Source organism: Aquila chrysaetos, chromosome 7 (genome assembly GCF_900496995.4).
Source record: "Aquila chrysaetos chrysaetos chromosome 7, bAquChr1.4, whole genome shotgun sequence".
Classification (NCBI taxonomy): domain Eukaryota; kingdom Metazoa; phylum Chordata; class Aves; order Accipitriformes; family Accipitridae; genus Aquila; species Aquila chrysaetos.
The window spans coordinates 43,219,670-43,236,419 of NC_044010.1; the positions used below are offsets into that span (position 1 = coordinate 43,219,670).

General features: G+C 38.5%; 1 protein-coding gene across 4 annotated transcripts in view; it reads right to left on the reverse strand.

Moving 5' to 3' along the window:
- The window catches only part of IL1RAPL1 (interleukin 1 receptor accessory protein like 1), a 753,722-nt gene that overhangs the window by 662,868 nt on the left and 74,104 nt on the right, over positions 1–16,750 (reverse strand). For 3 of the 4 annotated variants that reach the window (XM_030020563.1, XM_030020567.1, XM_030020562.1), the window contains exon 2: positions 2,665–2,770. In XM_030020563.1, coding sequence (XP_029876423.1) covers positions 2,665–2,746 — 82 coding nt within the window. In that variant the 5' untranslated portion in view covers positions 2,747–2,770. The remainder of the gene's footprint in view (positions 1–2,664; positions 2,771–16,750) is intronic. The other variant, XM_030020564.1, reaches the window with a different exon arrangement.

A 16,750-nucleotide genomic window follows, 5' to 3' on the forward strand; every position in this document is an offset into this window, starting at 1 on the left:
CATATATAGCTAATTATTTGATATAACTTCAGTCCTGAAAGCCAACAGACAGTTGGAATTGTTATCCATTTTTAGAAATAAAACCAGAATTTGAGCCTATAAATTATTCCACATTTTTGGCATGCTGTGAATCCTCACTGACTTTCTGAAGGTAGGTTTTCATGTTCTTGACAGATCAGAGAAGTGGTTGGAAATGTATTTCTACCAGATGGAGAAACTCATACTTTTATTAATCACTATCTTTTTAGCACAGCTGATAAAAACTTACAAAAGAAGAGAGCTGAAGTACTCTAACAGGAAAAATCCAACTGACAGTATAGAAAAGATGTATGCCCAAGGATAGATCTCTTTTTAACATAAAATACTGAAGCTAAATATATAAAGAACACAAGATTTGTGTTTTCAGATTTGGTACTTAGAAATAAGCTCAACGAAAGTGAATTAGAAGGAGTAAGTCACAATTAAGACAGCTATTTAGCATACTGATGCAACAGCTTCTTTACTTTTAATACATTCCTTTAATTCATGACAGAGGAGGAAGTACATAAAAGCAACACATCTCTAAAAGGTGGATACTACTACTCCATATTTGTAATTATAACATCTCGTAAGTATAAAAATATGCAAACATATTTATTTTGCTATTCATTTTACTTTAATGCTGATATTTCAAGGACAAAGTGAACTCACAAGTGGAACTGACTAAAGAGACATAAACCATGTCCTCACCATTCTCTGCCTCTGGTTAGCCTGTTCACATAAAACTAAAGGTCTATTTTCCAAGTTGATTTTTTTTTTTTTTCCTACTTCCAATTATAAGTTGCATTAGTTTTAGGAAACCATTTCTATTTTCATATTACAGATAAGTGAATCTTATTTTTCTAAAACTTCTGTTAAAATAAATAAGGTTTTCTCTGTTGAACACTTCAGGATTGCAAAATAGGCCTCCCAAGCACCCAAGGGAGGAAAAAAACAAACCAAACCAAAGAACAACAACAACATAAACAAACCAAGCAGCATCGCACATGTTACTACATTCCACCTACTTCTGTGAAAGTTCTTCAAGTCTAAAGTCACTAAACAACATGACCAAAGGCAGCAAGATCTGAGATTTCAGTAAATCAGAGATTTTTCCTTTGCGCACATATAGTATGACAAACAGCCCTCTCGGCAGTACAGCTAATCGAAACTACACACAGGGTAAGCGAATCTCACGGGAAAACACCAAGAACCCCATGCTACAGTAACGTATGATCCAAAGACTTCCATTACAGTTTTCCCTTTTCATTACAGCATCCAGGATGAGAACACATTCTGTACATCTTAAAGTATTGTATGCTCTTTCTTTTGCTGGACAGCAATTATATTACTTTCCCAAGCAGAAATTAAAATGTATATTTACCACTTTTCTTTGCATTGGTTAATCAGAGGAATCAGTCCATATATTCCAGTTTTCCTGAGTTTAAATAACCCCAAATATATTTTAATCTCAAGTTTTGGTTGAGGAATACCTTACTTTATAGGGGTACACCTTATCTGCCTTCCCTCTATCTACATTTCCAGTCACTAAAATATTGGAGACAATCAGTTTCATAATGTTACAAATACATTCCATTGACAATACAAGATATGATTTAAGCTGTTGCCCAAAATGTATAAAAGAACTGTGTCCTCCCTAAGCACCAGTTTACAACAGCCACCAACCAACTTGTTGGAAACAGATTTAAAAAAAAATACAAAAAGAAATCAGAGCCAGACTTCTGGAACAGTACTACAAAAGCAACCTAAAACACTCCAATGAAAAAAGGAAAATGACTAGTAACAACAAACCTAATTAACTATTTCCATCAACATGGGAGTATGACTTCCATCAAGGTTTTAGTGTCCTTCAGTGCCATAGAGCAATACAGTTTGCAGAAGTAGTACCCTATAATTTTTTCTTTATCCAATGAAAAGTGAGAGAGGGGAAAATTAGAATTTCAGGGTGACAGACAAAAAACGAACCCAAAACCACCCAACCGTCTCAGTATTGGTGTTCACTTTATTTACATATGAAGATAATTCATCTATAGTAACAGTATGAAAGATGTTTGGTAAACATGTCACCCTCTGCTTGGTTTCTGAAAAACTGCTTGTATTTTCTTTGCTGAATTAAACTCTTCAAGCATGTATCAGGTAGCCCTTTCAAAAACACATTTTGCTGTTCACTTTTCATGGTTATTAAATTTAATGTGCTTGATCTATTTGTTTTATTACAAAAATCAGTAGCCTAAACCAAAACTGCATGATCTTCATTTCCAAGAGATTCTTCACCATAAAGTATATAGTCAAACAGATAAATCTAGCAGCTCACATTAACAACACTGACTGCAACAAAGTCTTTTAAGTTAAACAGTTCTGGGAATAACTTTCCTTGGGCAGATGAATTGTTACATTGATTTCACATTACATATCCGACTCTAACATTTTTGGGTTTTTCATCAAGTTCACATGACACGGTATAGTCTAAAAATATAGAGAAGCTATGAATTTTTTTTGCTGCAGAATTTGAAATCCACTTCACTATGTTCCAAACCACCATAACAACACCTTAGTATACATTTGCAAATATTAAGCACTTCTTTCCAAACCACATTGTAACCACAAAGATAAAGATTTACTTACCTGATCCCCTTTTGGTCACAACCTTCAGGCTCTGAGTTAGAGTAGCATACAAGAGAATCAAGTTGGGAATAGGAGCTTTCATCTTCTGTCTTTCCGTGACTGCTTCCTAGAGTACCAAAAAGAAGAAACACTGATTTTTATATTGGTGCTGAAACAACCTTGAAGTAACTAATCATAATACTGACATTGTGGAAAAGCTGAATACAGTGTTTGTGAGCAATTTAATGCACCAAAAATGATCTATTGCTCCTGAAAAAAAAAAAAATATGTAAACTAAAATCACCATGAAACAAACACATGCACACACTACATTTAATCCTGGAGCTTAAGTTCCACTTTTGTCTACACATTGAAAATTCATTGGGTCCCTGTTAAAACTTTACAACAGATCTCCTGAATGAAACAACTTGGATCAATTTAATCCATGAAAAAAGTGTTATCTTTTCACTAAACCTGCAAAATAACATCTAGTTCTTTCTTTTTATCATATAATCTATTTCCACTCCCCCTCCCCTGAGGAAAAAGAAAATAATGCCCTTCTTCATTAGTTTTGCTTCCATTTATTAATTCCACAGATTGAGCACAAGATTCACAATGCAATGAACAATTAATTAAAAACAAATCCGGTCATCTTCTTAGGAACAGCAAAAAGCAGAAACATAAGAGTGCACCAGAGAAACCAGCAGGGACTCCTGTAAGTTGAAACTGAGCTGAAACCTCAGGAGCAAGCTCAAGCTAACATATTCACTGCACTAAATCAGAAGTGAATGTTACTAGGATGGGAGAGAGGTGGATCACAGGTTGTGGCTCAGCCTCCGCCTCCAAGATGTGAATAAAAGTTTTGCATTTCTGTTACTTGTGTCCTGTGGGGATTAAGTGGTATGAGCAGCTGGTGAAACCAGGGACTAAACATTCTCTTAATTCCCCATATAACTAAGAGTGGGTCATCTAGTCATGCTGATTATCAGCTTTGTTCTGGAATGGTTGATAGGACTAACATCTCACATTTCAATGTGTTAAAAGGTGAAAGGGAGGCCAAATGTGGGAACCAGGGAAGAGAACCATGTGATCAATGGTTCTTTAATATTATAAAGACCCAGAAGAAACCAATGTGGTTTTGATATTGACCTCTGTTAATCACAGCACTGTACAACAACTGAAAAAGTTCTCAAAAGAAACCACACAGTACAGGCTTTGATTTCAAAAGAGACCATGAATCTTTTGCATTTTCATTGACAGTCAGGTGACTGAGTACCCAAGACATTTTTGAAAGCAGAATCTTAAAATATCTTAATCTTAGAACAGAACACGTTAGAAATAAGAAATCGTGGGGGTGTAAAAGAGCACATTATGGGAAGAATTACTTAAAACAATGATGACTTCATATAGAATCCATGTTATAGCTTTACGGTTTCAAGACATTTGAGAACTAAGCACAAACCTACTGCATTCATGATGATGGCTTTATTAAAGATGAGGGAGTGAGAATACAGTTTGACAACAACATTTTGTAATAGCTTATTTTTTATAACAATATTTATACTCCCAGAGAAACACACAAGCATCCATATGTTTGCTCATTCATTGTTTGCAAACAAACTTCAGCATTTTAGCATCACAGGTGAAGGACTATCATTTACCTACATTCACATACAACTTCAGAAAAGTAGGCAACAAATTGCTTATCAACATAGAAATTAAAATATGAAATACGGGATTTCTGTGAGTTAAATTATGTGCAATGGCAACATTTTTAGTTAAGTTTATAATTTAACTAAGTACCATGACAACTGGCAGTTATAAATAATATAGATCCTTAGAATTTTAGAAGCTAGAAGTGAAGGTTAATTTTCCAGGGGCACAATGAGTAGATATCACAAAGTGTCATGCCATATTTTACTGCAGACCCGAGTCGAGCTTTCTGAAATGAAAGTCTCACTTCTCAGTCACTGCACTAACTGATGCCGCAGGAAATCCTGAAGCTGATATCTTCAGCCTCCAGGGTACTAGCAAGAGTCAACTCCTTGCTCTGTGTGAGCCTAATAAATACTGTCCGAAGAACCACAGGATCTTACTATGCAATTACAAATTCACTAAATACGTTCTGACTGTGAAAGCAGATCCAAACACATCCTTTTTGACCATACATCAAAAGATGATATTGCTGATCACTGTGAAAGAAATGCAAATATATACACACAATTGCATATATGTATGTATATATGTATGCATGTATCCCTATGTATTTATACATATTTTTGTAGGGAAGCCACGCAGTAGCTATAAAGCTTGAAATTATCAAAGAAAGGCTCAGTAAATACAATAATATCAATAAAAAGCAGTTCAGTCAACTAAATCCTTCTTTTGGTCCATGCATATATCGCTCATTTAAGTTGTCAAGTCAACCAGGAGAACCGTATTTATTACAATGGTATAGCAAGGACTGCATTTTAAACATGTGATGCCACTGTGGTAGCTGTTGTGATGTACACTTATTCTCAGATATTCAGGTCTAGCTTTAAGGCATAAGCAAAATTGGCTGTTGCCTACATTGCTTGTGGTAAATCCCTAGAAAGTAAAGTCTGCTACTGTCTCTGAGATACCAGAAAGCACATACTGCTAGAGGGGAAAAAAAGGGAGGGATGGCTCCCAGCAGCAGCCATTGCCTCTTTGCAGCAATATGAGCAACAAATTAGATCTCACATGGGCTCTCTCCAGAGTTTTCCAACCCTTCTCTTCTGTTTCCACTCCCTTTTCTGCAGGAGAAGGTTTTCTGCTCTTTTCTTAATTTTAAAAATCAAAAGCTCAAACAAAGAAAATGGAAAGAGTTAAAGATCAGTGTAGTGGAGCTGGTGCCTATGGCTTTGGAAGTTGTCTGGGAGGTTGGAAAATCAGCCTCATCTCATTTGTATGACTGATTCAAAACAGGTACTTAACATTGCATGTCCCCTGTTCCAGGTGAACGCCTCAGCAACTGGCTTTTCTAGAAAATGGCACCCTAGTGAAATTGGTTGTAAAAACAAAATAGGCAAGTCAGAAGAAAATAAAAAAGAATCATCCCAAGGGAGATCCCACAAGTCCACTTGTGGGAAACACCCTCACTGCTGCAATGAGTATGCCTGAGGCCTAGACCCTGTAACATTCACTTAGGTTTTAAACTGAAAAACAAAATAAAAGGCATAATTTTGAGATGTCAAATTCTTAACACTAACTGGAGTGTGATATCTCATGAATTGGAAACAGCATTCTTTCACTAATGAATTTGTTCATGAAGAGACTGTTTTACTAGTCACCTAGCTGCAATTTAATTTTTTAGAAGAACATTAAGAAATTCTGATTTTAAGTAGTAGAAAAAGTCTGCTGTTTCTTTAAGCAACAGGCAGATAAACAGCTTACATACACAGCTACAAAAGTCTTTTTTTTTTTTTTTTCTGGTTTTCAGTTACCTCCACCAAAAAGCTAAGACAATGTATGGTACTTATAAACTTAACTGCTGCTTTTTAAGTTGCATCAAAGTTGGCATGTTTTACATGCTCTTTGGCTATAAGACTGCTAGACTCCATGGGTGAGTAGCAGACTAACAAAAATCTTTTAGAACCAGGGATTTTTGGTTGCCCTTTCTTTATACACTAGCAAGAATTGACATATTTTTAATCTTTAAGCAGTATTCAAAACTTCAGATTTTCAGTAGTGGGTTGTTTTGTTTGCCTGAACCACAACACTGAAAACATGCTGAATATTCCTGGATAAATATATTCCACACAAACATTAACTAGGCATATTAATTTTTTAAAAAGTCTCTTCTGTCAAAGGTGTCATTGCTTGACACAAAAATGACATAGAAAGCCTCTAGCATCTGTATCACCAAATATCTCATTTTCCAGTTGAGACAGAAATGGAAATACAGCTGTATCTCAACACTAACATTCTTTGAGGAAATGCCAAGAATGCTTTTTATCTTAAAATGTCATAAACACTCACTGTGAGGAAAACGCATACACATATACACATGCTTCCCAAAACAGCTCAGCAGAGATTAAATTAACAATAGTAAGGCAATTCCTGATAAGGCAGGAAAATGGAAAAGAAAATTCTCATTTCCTAATTTTACTTATGTTCATTTTGGGCCTTTCCCAAAACCTGAATTAAACTTAATTGAAGTAAGAAATTTTCCATTGGCTCAGTCCCTTACAATAACTTTAAGGGGTTGATTCTCAGTTAGCCTATAAATGCTAGCTAGCTTCCATTACCTAATTATCTGAAAATAATTTTTCTTCCTGTGCTGCCTTTCTAACTTTGAAGAATGTTCTTTTATACGTGTTCAAAACCACTTCATTATCTTCCTCCATCATATCCCCTTCAAAGAAAAAAAAAATTAAAAAATTGCAGGATCCTGTGAACCCTGTTGGCAATGTCATGAAAGTGCTGTTAGCTAGCAAATTAGTCTGCTTTAAAAAAAAACAAACAAACAAAAAGCAAAACATACAAACAAAACAAAACTAACTCTTCACTTAAGCCTGTGTATTTTCATGTGGCAGAAAAGCCTTTAAACAGTAGTAAAAATATCACAGTTTTCAATTTCCCTTCTTGACAAGTGATAACTGGGGTATGCACTGAAAATTTTTTTCTTGGTGCCGGTATTGTGGAATAAGGCACAAAACTATCTGTGGTAAACTATGAAAGAGTAACAAAATTACAAGGAAACATCACCTGAATACATAAGAAAAACAAAAAATGCCTGTTCAGTAACACTCTCTTTTTATGTGGCAGTTCTTTACAAATCTGAACAGCATGTCATTAGATCTCACAAAGTGTAAAGGACAGTACAAAATATTAGTATAGTATTAGTAAGTATCTTTGGTACATCCAGAACACAACTCAAGCAGCTTGAAAACAATTGCCTTAAATTCTTAAATTGCAAGGAAAAAGTAAAATTAGAATCAGTGCGATTTCATAAACAAATGTCAACTCATTGCCATGATCTGCTATGTTACTGCCCTAGAACAGAGAGCGAGCCCTAACAATACTTAAAATGTTAGCTAGAGGAAAATGCACCTGTTTCAAAGACAGAAGTCCATAAAAACAGTCCTTTCCAGAGTCCCAGAAAACAAAAAGATTCAGCAATCAATTTTTGAAGAACTCATGAGAAACCAGTCATAAGCACCAGGAAGGCAGTAAGGTACTGGGTTTCCTTTGCAAATGACCCTTGTTCCTCCATGCTAAGCAGCATTCCTAAGTTCAAGAAAGTTGTGACTGTCATGACAAAAAAAACCAAAAGGAGATGATTATAAAAGCAGTAAGAGTTGAAGGAATGATGACAGTGTTTTAAGCAATGATAACCAAAAGCCAATATGCCACCTGTCCAGCAGAGCAGGCTGTGAATAGGAACTCAGCAGAGTCCTTTGGAGAGGTTTTCAACCAACTGCATCATCGCATTTCCCACTAAACCTGGCACTCATTACTGCTTTCTTTTAAAAATACTTTTTATTGCTAGGATTTTCATCTCCTTAAGACTCCATCCATCATGCAAGGTACAGTACACATGGCAATTTGGCTGCAGGAATTTAAGATCGTTCCATGCATATCTCTATATAAAAATATAATCTGCCATTCCCCAAAGTTTCTGTTAAGAAACATGCATTACTTAAACGTATAAAGTAGTTAAAAATTATTCTACAAGCAAGAAACCTTCTGTCGGGACCAGAATCCTGATGGCCTGGCTCAATAATTATTTTCCTAGTCTTGTGTAAAACAGTAATGTCAACAACAGCATTTGCACTTAACATGATGGACTGGCAAACATTCATATTTTGCACACTGTTTACATTGCTTAATGTGTTCCTAATTACCTCATTAAGTGACTTTTTTGTGTGGTAGGTAATGGATAAGATTACTGAATAGTGCTTTTTCTATTAAGAGACAAATAAATTGCAGCAGATTGGAGATACCTGAAATGTAACATATCATATGCTTGAGAATCCTCTACTGAAGAAATAGTTGAACATCTTGTCCCTCTGAACTATAGATTAAAATAGTTACATAGCTGAAAACTATCTAACACATACTTTGGGGAACTGCTGTGGCTAAGAAGAGAAAGTACAACTTCAGGAGAGACATAAAAAAAGGAGATGACAGTGGCTCTCCATGGTCTCATAGCACTTTATGGGATCCAGGTCAGCAGGGCATCCTTCTCAGTTCCAGATAATTCACCAGCGTTGGCTCAATCAGTCAGAAGTGCTAGTACAAAAAAAGGCAGGAAAGGAAAGCCTTGGACAGCGTACCAGCGAGTTATTTGCTCTCAGGGTAAGGGAACAAGGGATTGACAGGAGCCTCTGTTCATTCCCAAGAGCCTTTACATGAGATAAAGAAATACATCAGCCTAGGTTTAAAACAATCTAGTATTGTTAGTACAAGTACATGCCTCCCTCTTCATAGAGGCTTTTGCAACAAAACATGTGGAACCAAACTGGACTGAAACACTTGATGGAAACAACATATCTAGTAGAATACATACGAAATGTGTGGTCGTGATGCTAATTAGGCCAATGCGTTAATGGAAAATTTGAAACCGTGATTTCTTTTTCTGGAAATAAAATAAAAAAAAAAGATAGCAACTTGGCAGCAAAGTTACAGACAACGCTCAAAAATTAGCTCAACAGCGATGTTTAAAGCTAGTTGGAAAACAGTTGCACCATTACTTAGTTTCTAAAGGGAGATAGACTAGGAGCATGCAAGAGAATAAATAAAACACTTCTCCCTTTTCATAGTCTTACATACGTAAAGTTAGATGAAGAGGAAAAATTCAAAGATGATCTTCAGCATGGCTTTGAAACGCTGTCCTTCCAGAAGGGAAAAAAGCCTTCCTTCCAAATCTGCATGCATGAGTAACCAGCACTCAACTTATTATGGCATGGTTTTGGCATGTGAGATATCTAACCTTCACTATCTGCTCTTGCATTGGTTCCTTGACTATTCGGTATCTTTGCTTTTTGGGGATGGGCAGCCTGGTTCTTGTATCAAGCTGAAATTCCATCTCTACCAAAACTGACAGAAAGTTTTAATACTGCTAATATCATTTCATTGGATAACTCTAAGTGGCTGTGTTTTCAGGCAACTGAATGAGCTCCTGAAATATTTACAATAGCAGCAGAATAACCTTGTTCTGCTAAGTATATTCACTATATGTGTTCGTGGAATTCAAACTCCTTTTCTACATATGGCAAATTTCCAAAGCTATTTGCAGCAAAACCAACAGCAGAAAAGCTGGAATACTGTAGTTTCCTACCAGTAGTTTTCTCCCATTTTCTACTCAGCAAAGAGTAGGAGTTATGCAGAAACATAATATGTTTGAAAAAATAAATTTGCAAGATGTAACTTAAAGTAAGAGAAGAACTCTAATTTTCAGTTTAAGTTAGGATAAAAGCACTTTTTAAAAAGTTCAGTCTTCCTAAAACTCTCTGAATAGATACTTGATAAAATAAGCACAATGTTCCTCTGACATTGACAGAAGATTCTAGGCACTTCAACTAGCAATAAGCATTACAAGAATGATTTAATCCCCAAAATTCTCTAAATAGTATCTCCCATCTGATTCACTAATGAGAGAGATATTTTCCCTCAAAATGAAGGACAGAAGGATGTGGAGGATGAAGCTCCACTGTGGATATTCTGACAGAATGTTTACATGCAGGATAATAAACCCCCTCACCATCACTAAGATTATCGGTTTACATAACACCAACATCAATTGTTTTCTTTTATGTTATATACAATACATTATATATTTTCCTTTTTCCATAGTTGATACTTGTAACACAATCTAACTAATGCAATGTAATCTTAGACCCTTAGAGCATGACCTAATTTAACACTTACTCTACCCTGCCACATTAAATGTTAGGAAAGCGGTCTGTAATTTACATTACACTTCATACTGTATGAGCTCACTTTGGAGTTGTGAAAAGGGAGAAATAAGTGCTTCATTGTCATGGTTTAAACCCAACCAGTAACAAAGCACCATGCAGCCACTCACTCACTCTCCTCCCACCCCCAGCCACAGTGGGATGAGGAGAAAATATAAAGAAACACCTGTGGGTCCAGACAAGGACAGGGAGGCATCACTCCCCACTTATGGTCACAGGCAAAAGACAGGCTCAACTTGGGGAAGAAACAAAATCAATTTAATTTACTACCAATCAAATCAAAACAAGGATACTGAGAAATAAAACCAAAGCTTAGAACACCTCCCCTCCCCCCCCACCCCTCCCTCCTCCCCACCTCAACTCCATTCCCGGTTCTCTCCACCTCCTCCCCCCAGCGGCGCAGGGGGACGGGGAATGGGGGTTGGGGTCAGTTCATCACACCTTGTCTCTGCCGCTCCTTCCTCCTCAGGGACAGGACTCCTCACTCATCCCCTGCTCCAGCATGGGGTCCCTCCCACAGGAGACAGTCCTTCATGAACTTCTCCAACGTGGGTCCTTCCCACGGGCTGCAGTTCTTCACGAACTGCTCCAGCGTGGCTCCCTTCCCTGGGCTACAGTCCTTCAGGCACAGACTGCTCCAGCACAGGCTTTCCCCTGGAGTCCCGGCCATCTTGGGGGGCCTCCACTCCCCTGCTCCCCTCCACGGGCTGGGGGGGACAGCCCGCCATCTCGCCACAGGCTGCAGGAGCATCAGCCTCCTCCAGCACACCTCCTCCCCTCCTTCTGCACTGACCTCGGGGTCTGCACAGGGGTTTCACATCCCAATCTCCTCCCCCAGTGCAGGTTTCCCCTCTTAAATCTGTTCTCCACAGGTGTTACCACTGTCGCTGATGGGCTCGGACTGGGCCAGGGGCGGGTCCCACTTGGAGCCGGGGAAGCTTCTAGCAGCTTCTCACAGGAGCCACACCTGTGGCCCCTAACCCCGCTACCAAAACCCTGCCAGACAAACCCAAAACATTCATTTAACCCTTCCCTTTCAGACGCTAACTGACAAGCCCTTTACACTTGTCCAAACCACATTTTGACAACCTGCGGTCAGACCCCGAGAGCACTACTGGGCCCGCCTCTGTCTGCCCACCCTCCCCTGAGCCTCCCGCCACGGGCCCAGGACCCCATTTCAGCTCGTCGCGGGGCTGTCGGTCCCTGCCTCGGCGACACCGTAGGAGCAGCTGCTCTCCACCTCCACCTCTGGCCCTGCCTCCTGGATGGTACCCACACCGGAGGCAGCCCGTCTCGGCACGGACCCCTCGTACACACGCTGTTTCCAGCCCTGCCTCTGCCGTCGGCTCCTCGTGCTCCTGGCTAGAGGCTCTGGGTGGACCCTGGCCCTGGCTCGCCGCTCGCCGCGCCAGGGGCTGTCGACGGAGCCGCACGCCCTGGGCGAGGGCAGGGGCTGCGCCAGCGTCGCCCTTGGGAGCCGGCTTCCCGCTGCGGGGGGCGGTCAGCCCCCACGGCACCCTGACACCTTGCTCCTCAGTAGCGTCTGAAATCCAGAATAACTGGTCGCCAACGTCCCGAGCCTGTTTGTTTCCAATGGGAGAATGCTGCTCATGTTTTAATGCTGTGAATAACCCGGGAAGAGTCGCTACTTCCCCTTGAAAATGCAGGGTTTTAAAATAGTTTTTTGTTTATAGAAATAATAATAAAAAGCTTTAGAAGTTCACAATTTTTCCCATTTCTTTATCTATAATAAAATTATTTTAAGACGTCAGCCCACTATAAGAAAGAGGATCACATATAAAAGCATTTGGGTAGCTGCAATTCAGCATCTGTATGGGATTTCACATGCAAGCTACTGTCTGATAAAGACAAAAGGATCCATATGATGAATTTACTGTTTGTACAAGAACAACAAGCACCTGAAGATAAATTAGCAGACAAAGGATAAGTCAGCTTTACCATTCAGATACAGCATCTTGTGTATAATAATTAAAAGCAGAACAATTTCTACCAGGATCACCATCATTAAATTCATTTGTAAAGGATTCAAGCATTGATGATATAATATATGTCTTTGCAATTTATTAAAGTTGTAGGGAGAAAACTTCAAGACTGCATATGACTAAAATTAGTTATGTCTACATGACAACTTGTTATGCCACGTAGGACTACCCAACACAGTGGCTGGAAGATAATCACTATTTCAAAGGAGAGGGATTCCTCAATTTTGTTTTATTTTCCTACAACAATGGTGGGTATAGCCATCATCACAGCAGCTCTTTCTGCTCTGTTCTGCACCCCATCACTGCGAACCAGCTTGAGTACAACACTGACAATCACATCACGATTTCATAAGTTCTGATCTTTTACTGTAAAAAAGAGCAGAAGGGTATAAGGAAGAAAGGATTGTAAATGGTGCTAAAGCTCCTCCCGTTAAAACTGGAAAGCGTTTAGCTGCACTGAACGAGATAACTTTGAAACTGCCCAGGCCCATCGTTCAGTGTGGAATGACATTCCTTAATCCTACTTCATTTTTAGTGTTGATTTTGTTGCTTTGTTTGGCTGGTTTTTGAAAAGCATGTCTTGATGCCTTTAATTTCTTAGCCAAACTCTGCTCACTACTTCACTGCCCTAGCACCAACTAGCTACCTAATAATCCCAACGCTAAAGAAACTTTCATTGCTTGAGTAGAAAGAAGCAGACCTATGACTCTATTGCTTACCTTCAGCTGTGATCTAAAACTGTACTGAGATCCAAGGTCAGACAGGGGTGACGCTGGCCTAACCAACTACAACTTTTAAGTGCTGCTGAATAGTACTGCTTATTAATAGCTGCAATTTATGCTTTGACACTAAAAGGAAGAGGACATTTCCAGAAGAGGCAGATCTTCCTGTTTACCGATGATGTACTACCAATGTGTATCCATGAAATACACAATGTACAAACTTAAAGCTGCAACTTAAAGCTGATGGATAACACTAGCTGTTCCAAAGCCTTCAAAAATTAATTTCAGATTATAACAATGGAAAATATAAATCAAGTAAAGATTTACATATATCCAGGTCACAGGCTGAGTATTACACTGTAATTGCAGCACATTCACTATGTTTCTGGCAATTTTCATAGCTGGGAGCTATTATAATGACATTCTTCAAAATCTTGATTTGAGAATAATGATAAAAAATTACTTTCCTCTGGAAATTAGGAACACTGTCTTCCACCATGACAGGTACTCATCTACCCTGTCAAAACTGGGATTTCAAATACTCATGGATCAGGAGGAGACTGAGAACCACTTTGCTCTCAGCTGTGGTAGATCAGACTTGGGATTCCAAGCCCCTAATTCAAAGCTTTTTGTTTTAAAATGGATGAGATGCTTAACAGAAATAACAGAAGAAGAGACTGGAATCCTGGGATGCTTCCTTTCCTACAGAAGTGCTACAACTATTAAGCCAGAATTTGTCTCCTTTTGCTTCTTTTTTCCAGGCCCCTGAATTTAGTATGCACAGCTGCACAGTGCCTTGTTTTCCCCAGAAATTATAGAGATTGCTGTCATCAAAATAATTGGATGAGGCATTTGGGAAATGTGGGTTCAAATCCTTCAAATCAAGAAGACTTACAAAATAATGCTCCCATTTCCTGAGCATGTGCTGTAACTCCATAACACATATACACACTGTGAGCTTTCAAAGGAGTAGTTTGCACTGAGTAAAATGTTATCGTGTAAAATAAATGCAGCAAATGTTTATGGGTAGCTCATTCAAAACTATTCAGTTAATTTCTACCCTGTTGTACAGGGTAGAATGATTCTCATCATATTCACTAAACATAAAAGTAGAGCATTCCATAAAACTTTATCAGCTCCTATTGTGAAAGCCCCCAGGAAGCCTTAAAACCTCACCAGAAATGCATCCAGTTTCCAGAGAATTCAAAACTGAGCATAAATGCATTTGTCCATGAATCCATCCTACTGACTGACTACCAATAAATTACATATACAAAATCTATACTCAGGATAACACTGCTGAGGTTTTACCTTTTTGAAAAATGGATGTCTAAAATGTAAGATTTTAGGCACATTCTAAAAATACATGCATCAACAGCTGATGGTTATAATATTTCCACAGGATTTTTAATTCAGGCACATACTCCCCCATGCACACTAAGAAAGAACATGATCTCTCACTCTCTAATAGCAGCCATCGAAGCCTCAGACAATGAACTGGGAAGGCAGTATTTTTGGGGTTGCTGCAGAAGTACCAGAAGACCCGCAAGAAGTGCCAGTCATCCATCTGTTCCTGCCTCTCGATTGTTCGAGGCTGTTGCGCTCACACATTAATTGGGAAATTAGAAGTGGATGCATATGCGAGGTAAATTTATTTCACAGGCAGTGAATTTGATACCATACATACAAATCTTATTAACTCTTTGTTGGTTATAACACGATGATATTAATAACAGCTATTACAGGTATTAAGTAAGCTAGAAGTAGAACAGTTTATGGGGTTCTAGTCCTTTCTTCTTCTTTTTTTTTCTTTTCTTTTTACATTTATTTAATGGAGGTTATTCTGGGGAAGGAGTTTGACCTAGGGCTTCCAAAAACCAATTCTGGCGTAAGAGTCTTCCATTGTTTCATCAGAATGACCAAAGGACAATAGTTTAGAAGGCCAGATACCAAGTGGACTTCTACACAGCCTGTTGTTAGCTCAGCATTATTCATTAATCATTTACATGATGAGAAAAATATTTTATTACATTTCCAGATTAAACAAGGTGGAATGAATTGCATAAGTGTTTGAGGTCAGGGACAGTACTGAAAATTATCTTGACAGACCACAGAAATAATACGAAAAAATAGAGAAAACTCTAGAGAAACAAGTGTAAATTATCAAATTAAGCAGATGTAATCAAACAAATACAGAAAGGATGAAGAACAGCTGGCTAGATACTGGTTCTCTAGAAAAGGACCTATCAATTATAGTAGATTAGAAACTACGTTTCCTAAAAAAGTTAATTGCCATCCTGCGATGTGCACAAAGCAGAGTAATTGTGGAATCCTTACCTTTAAAGAGCTAAGGATCTTTAAAAAAGTACATTTAAAGTTTACACACATTGCCTCAGTACAGCTGACCTTGACATTGGGCAGTGGAATAGTTTTATTCCATGCTTTTAATTCTATTAAACTTCCTCTGAAAATAAGAGTGGGATGTCTCTGAAGTGAACACGCTCTGGAACATAGTCCTTCGAAACAAACAAACAGGGAATAAAAGAGTCGTTAAGAGAGAGCTGCAGAGTATAGAGCATAGATAATCATCAGTTCACCACTACTGGCAGTAGCCACTGCTCGGAATGTATTGTTTAGAAACAAATGATGGTCCTATAAGGACTGGCTCAACAGTTATTGCAGCCAACACAGGTTGAAATACTGGTTTTGTCTGACCTGTTCAACATTCAAAGACAATAAGCATTCCTAGAATAGATACTGGCATTGCTCATGTTTGCCCACAGTTTTGGGATAAGAAATTCTGAGGTGGATCTAAAAGCTACATGTGTGTTTCATTTGTTATGGTATTGTGGCTCATGACAGTGTCGAGCCTGGCCTATCTGCGAAATTAAAGCCTGTAAACAATGCAGCTTAGCTTGTGCACCACACCTCAGCAATAGCCACGCTACCAGCTCATCTCATATTTTGTGGTAGGAAGGCGACCTTCACAGGGTTTCCTATTAAAAAAAGAAAAAAAAAGAAAAGAAAAGAATCAAAAGAATGGCTTAGAGGAGATGAAAAGACACTCAAGGAAGACGATTACATCAGTGTCATTGGTTTATGGTAAAACACAGCAATGTGTGGCACTGTGAGTCCAGGCATCACAAGGTGTAAGGGGTATAACTGGTGAGTGAAGAAGTAGGCATTTAGCTCTGGAACTGTGAATCAGGCAAAAAGTAGCAAGGAGGAAATGTGAATTGGGAGAGTAAATCAAAAGTAAGAAACTGCTAAATTACAGGTAAACAAAACATGAGGTTTTTACTTGTGGGTATTGTGTCTAGAAGAGACCATCATGCTTGAAATGCCCCCACAGTGACTTTCATCCTTAGCCATGCTGGAGAGAATATAGGGAGAATATAAGAATTCAGGGTGAGGTGTCTTTCAGATCTGCATTAGACCC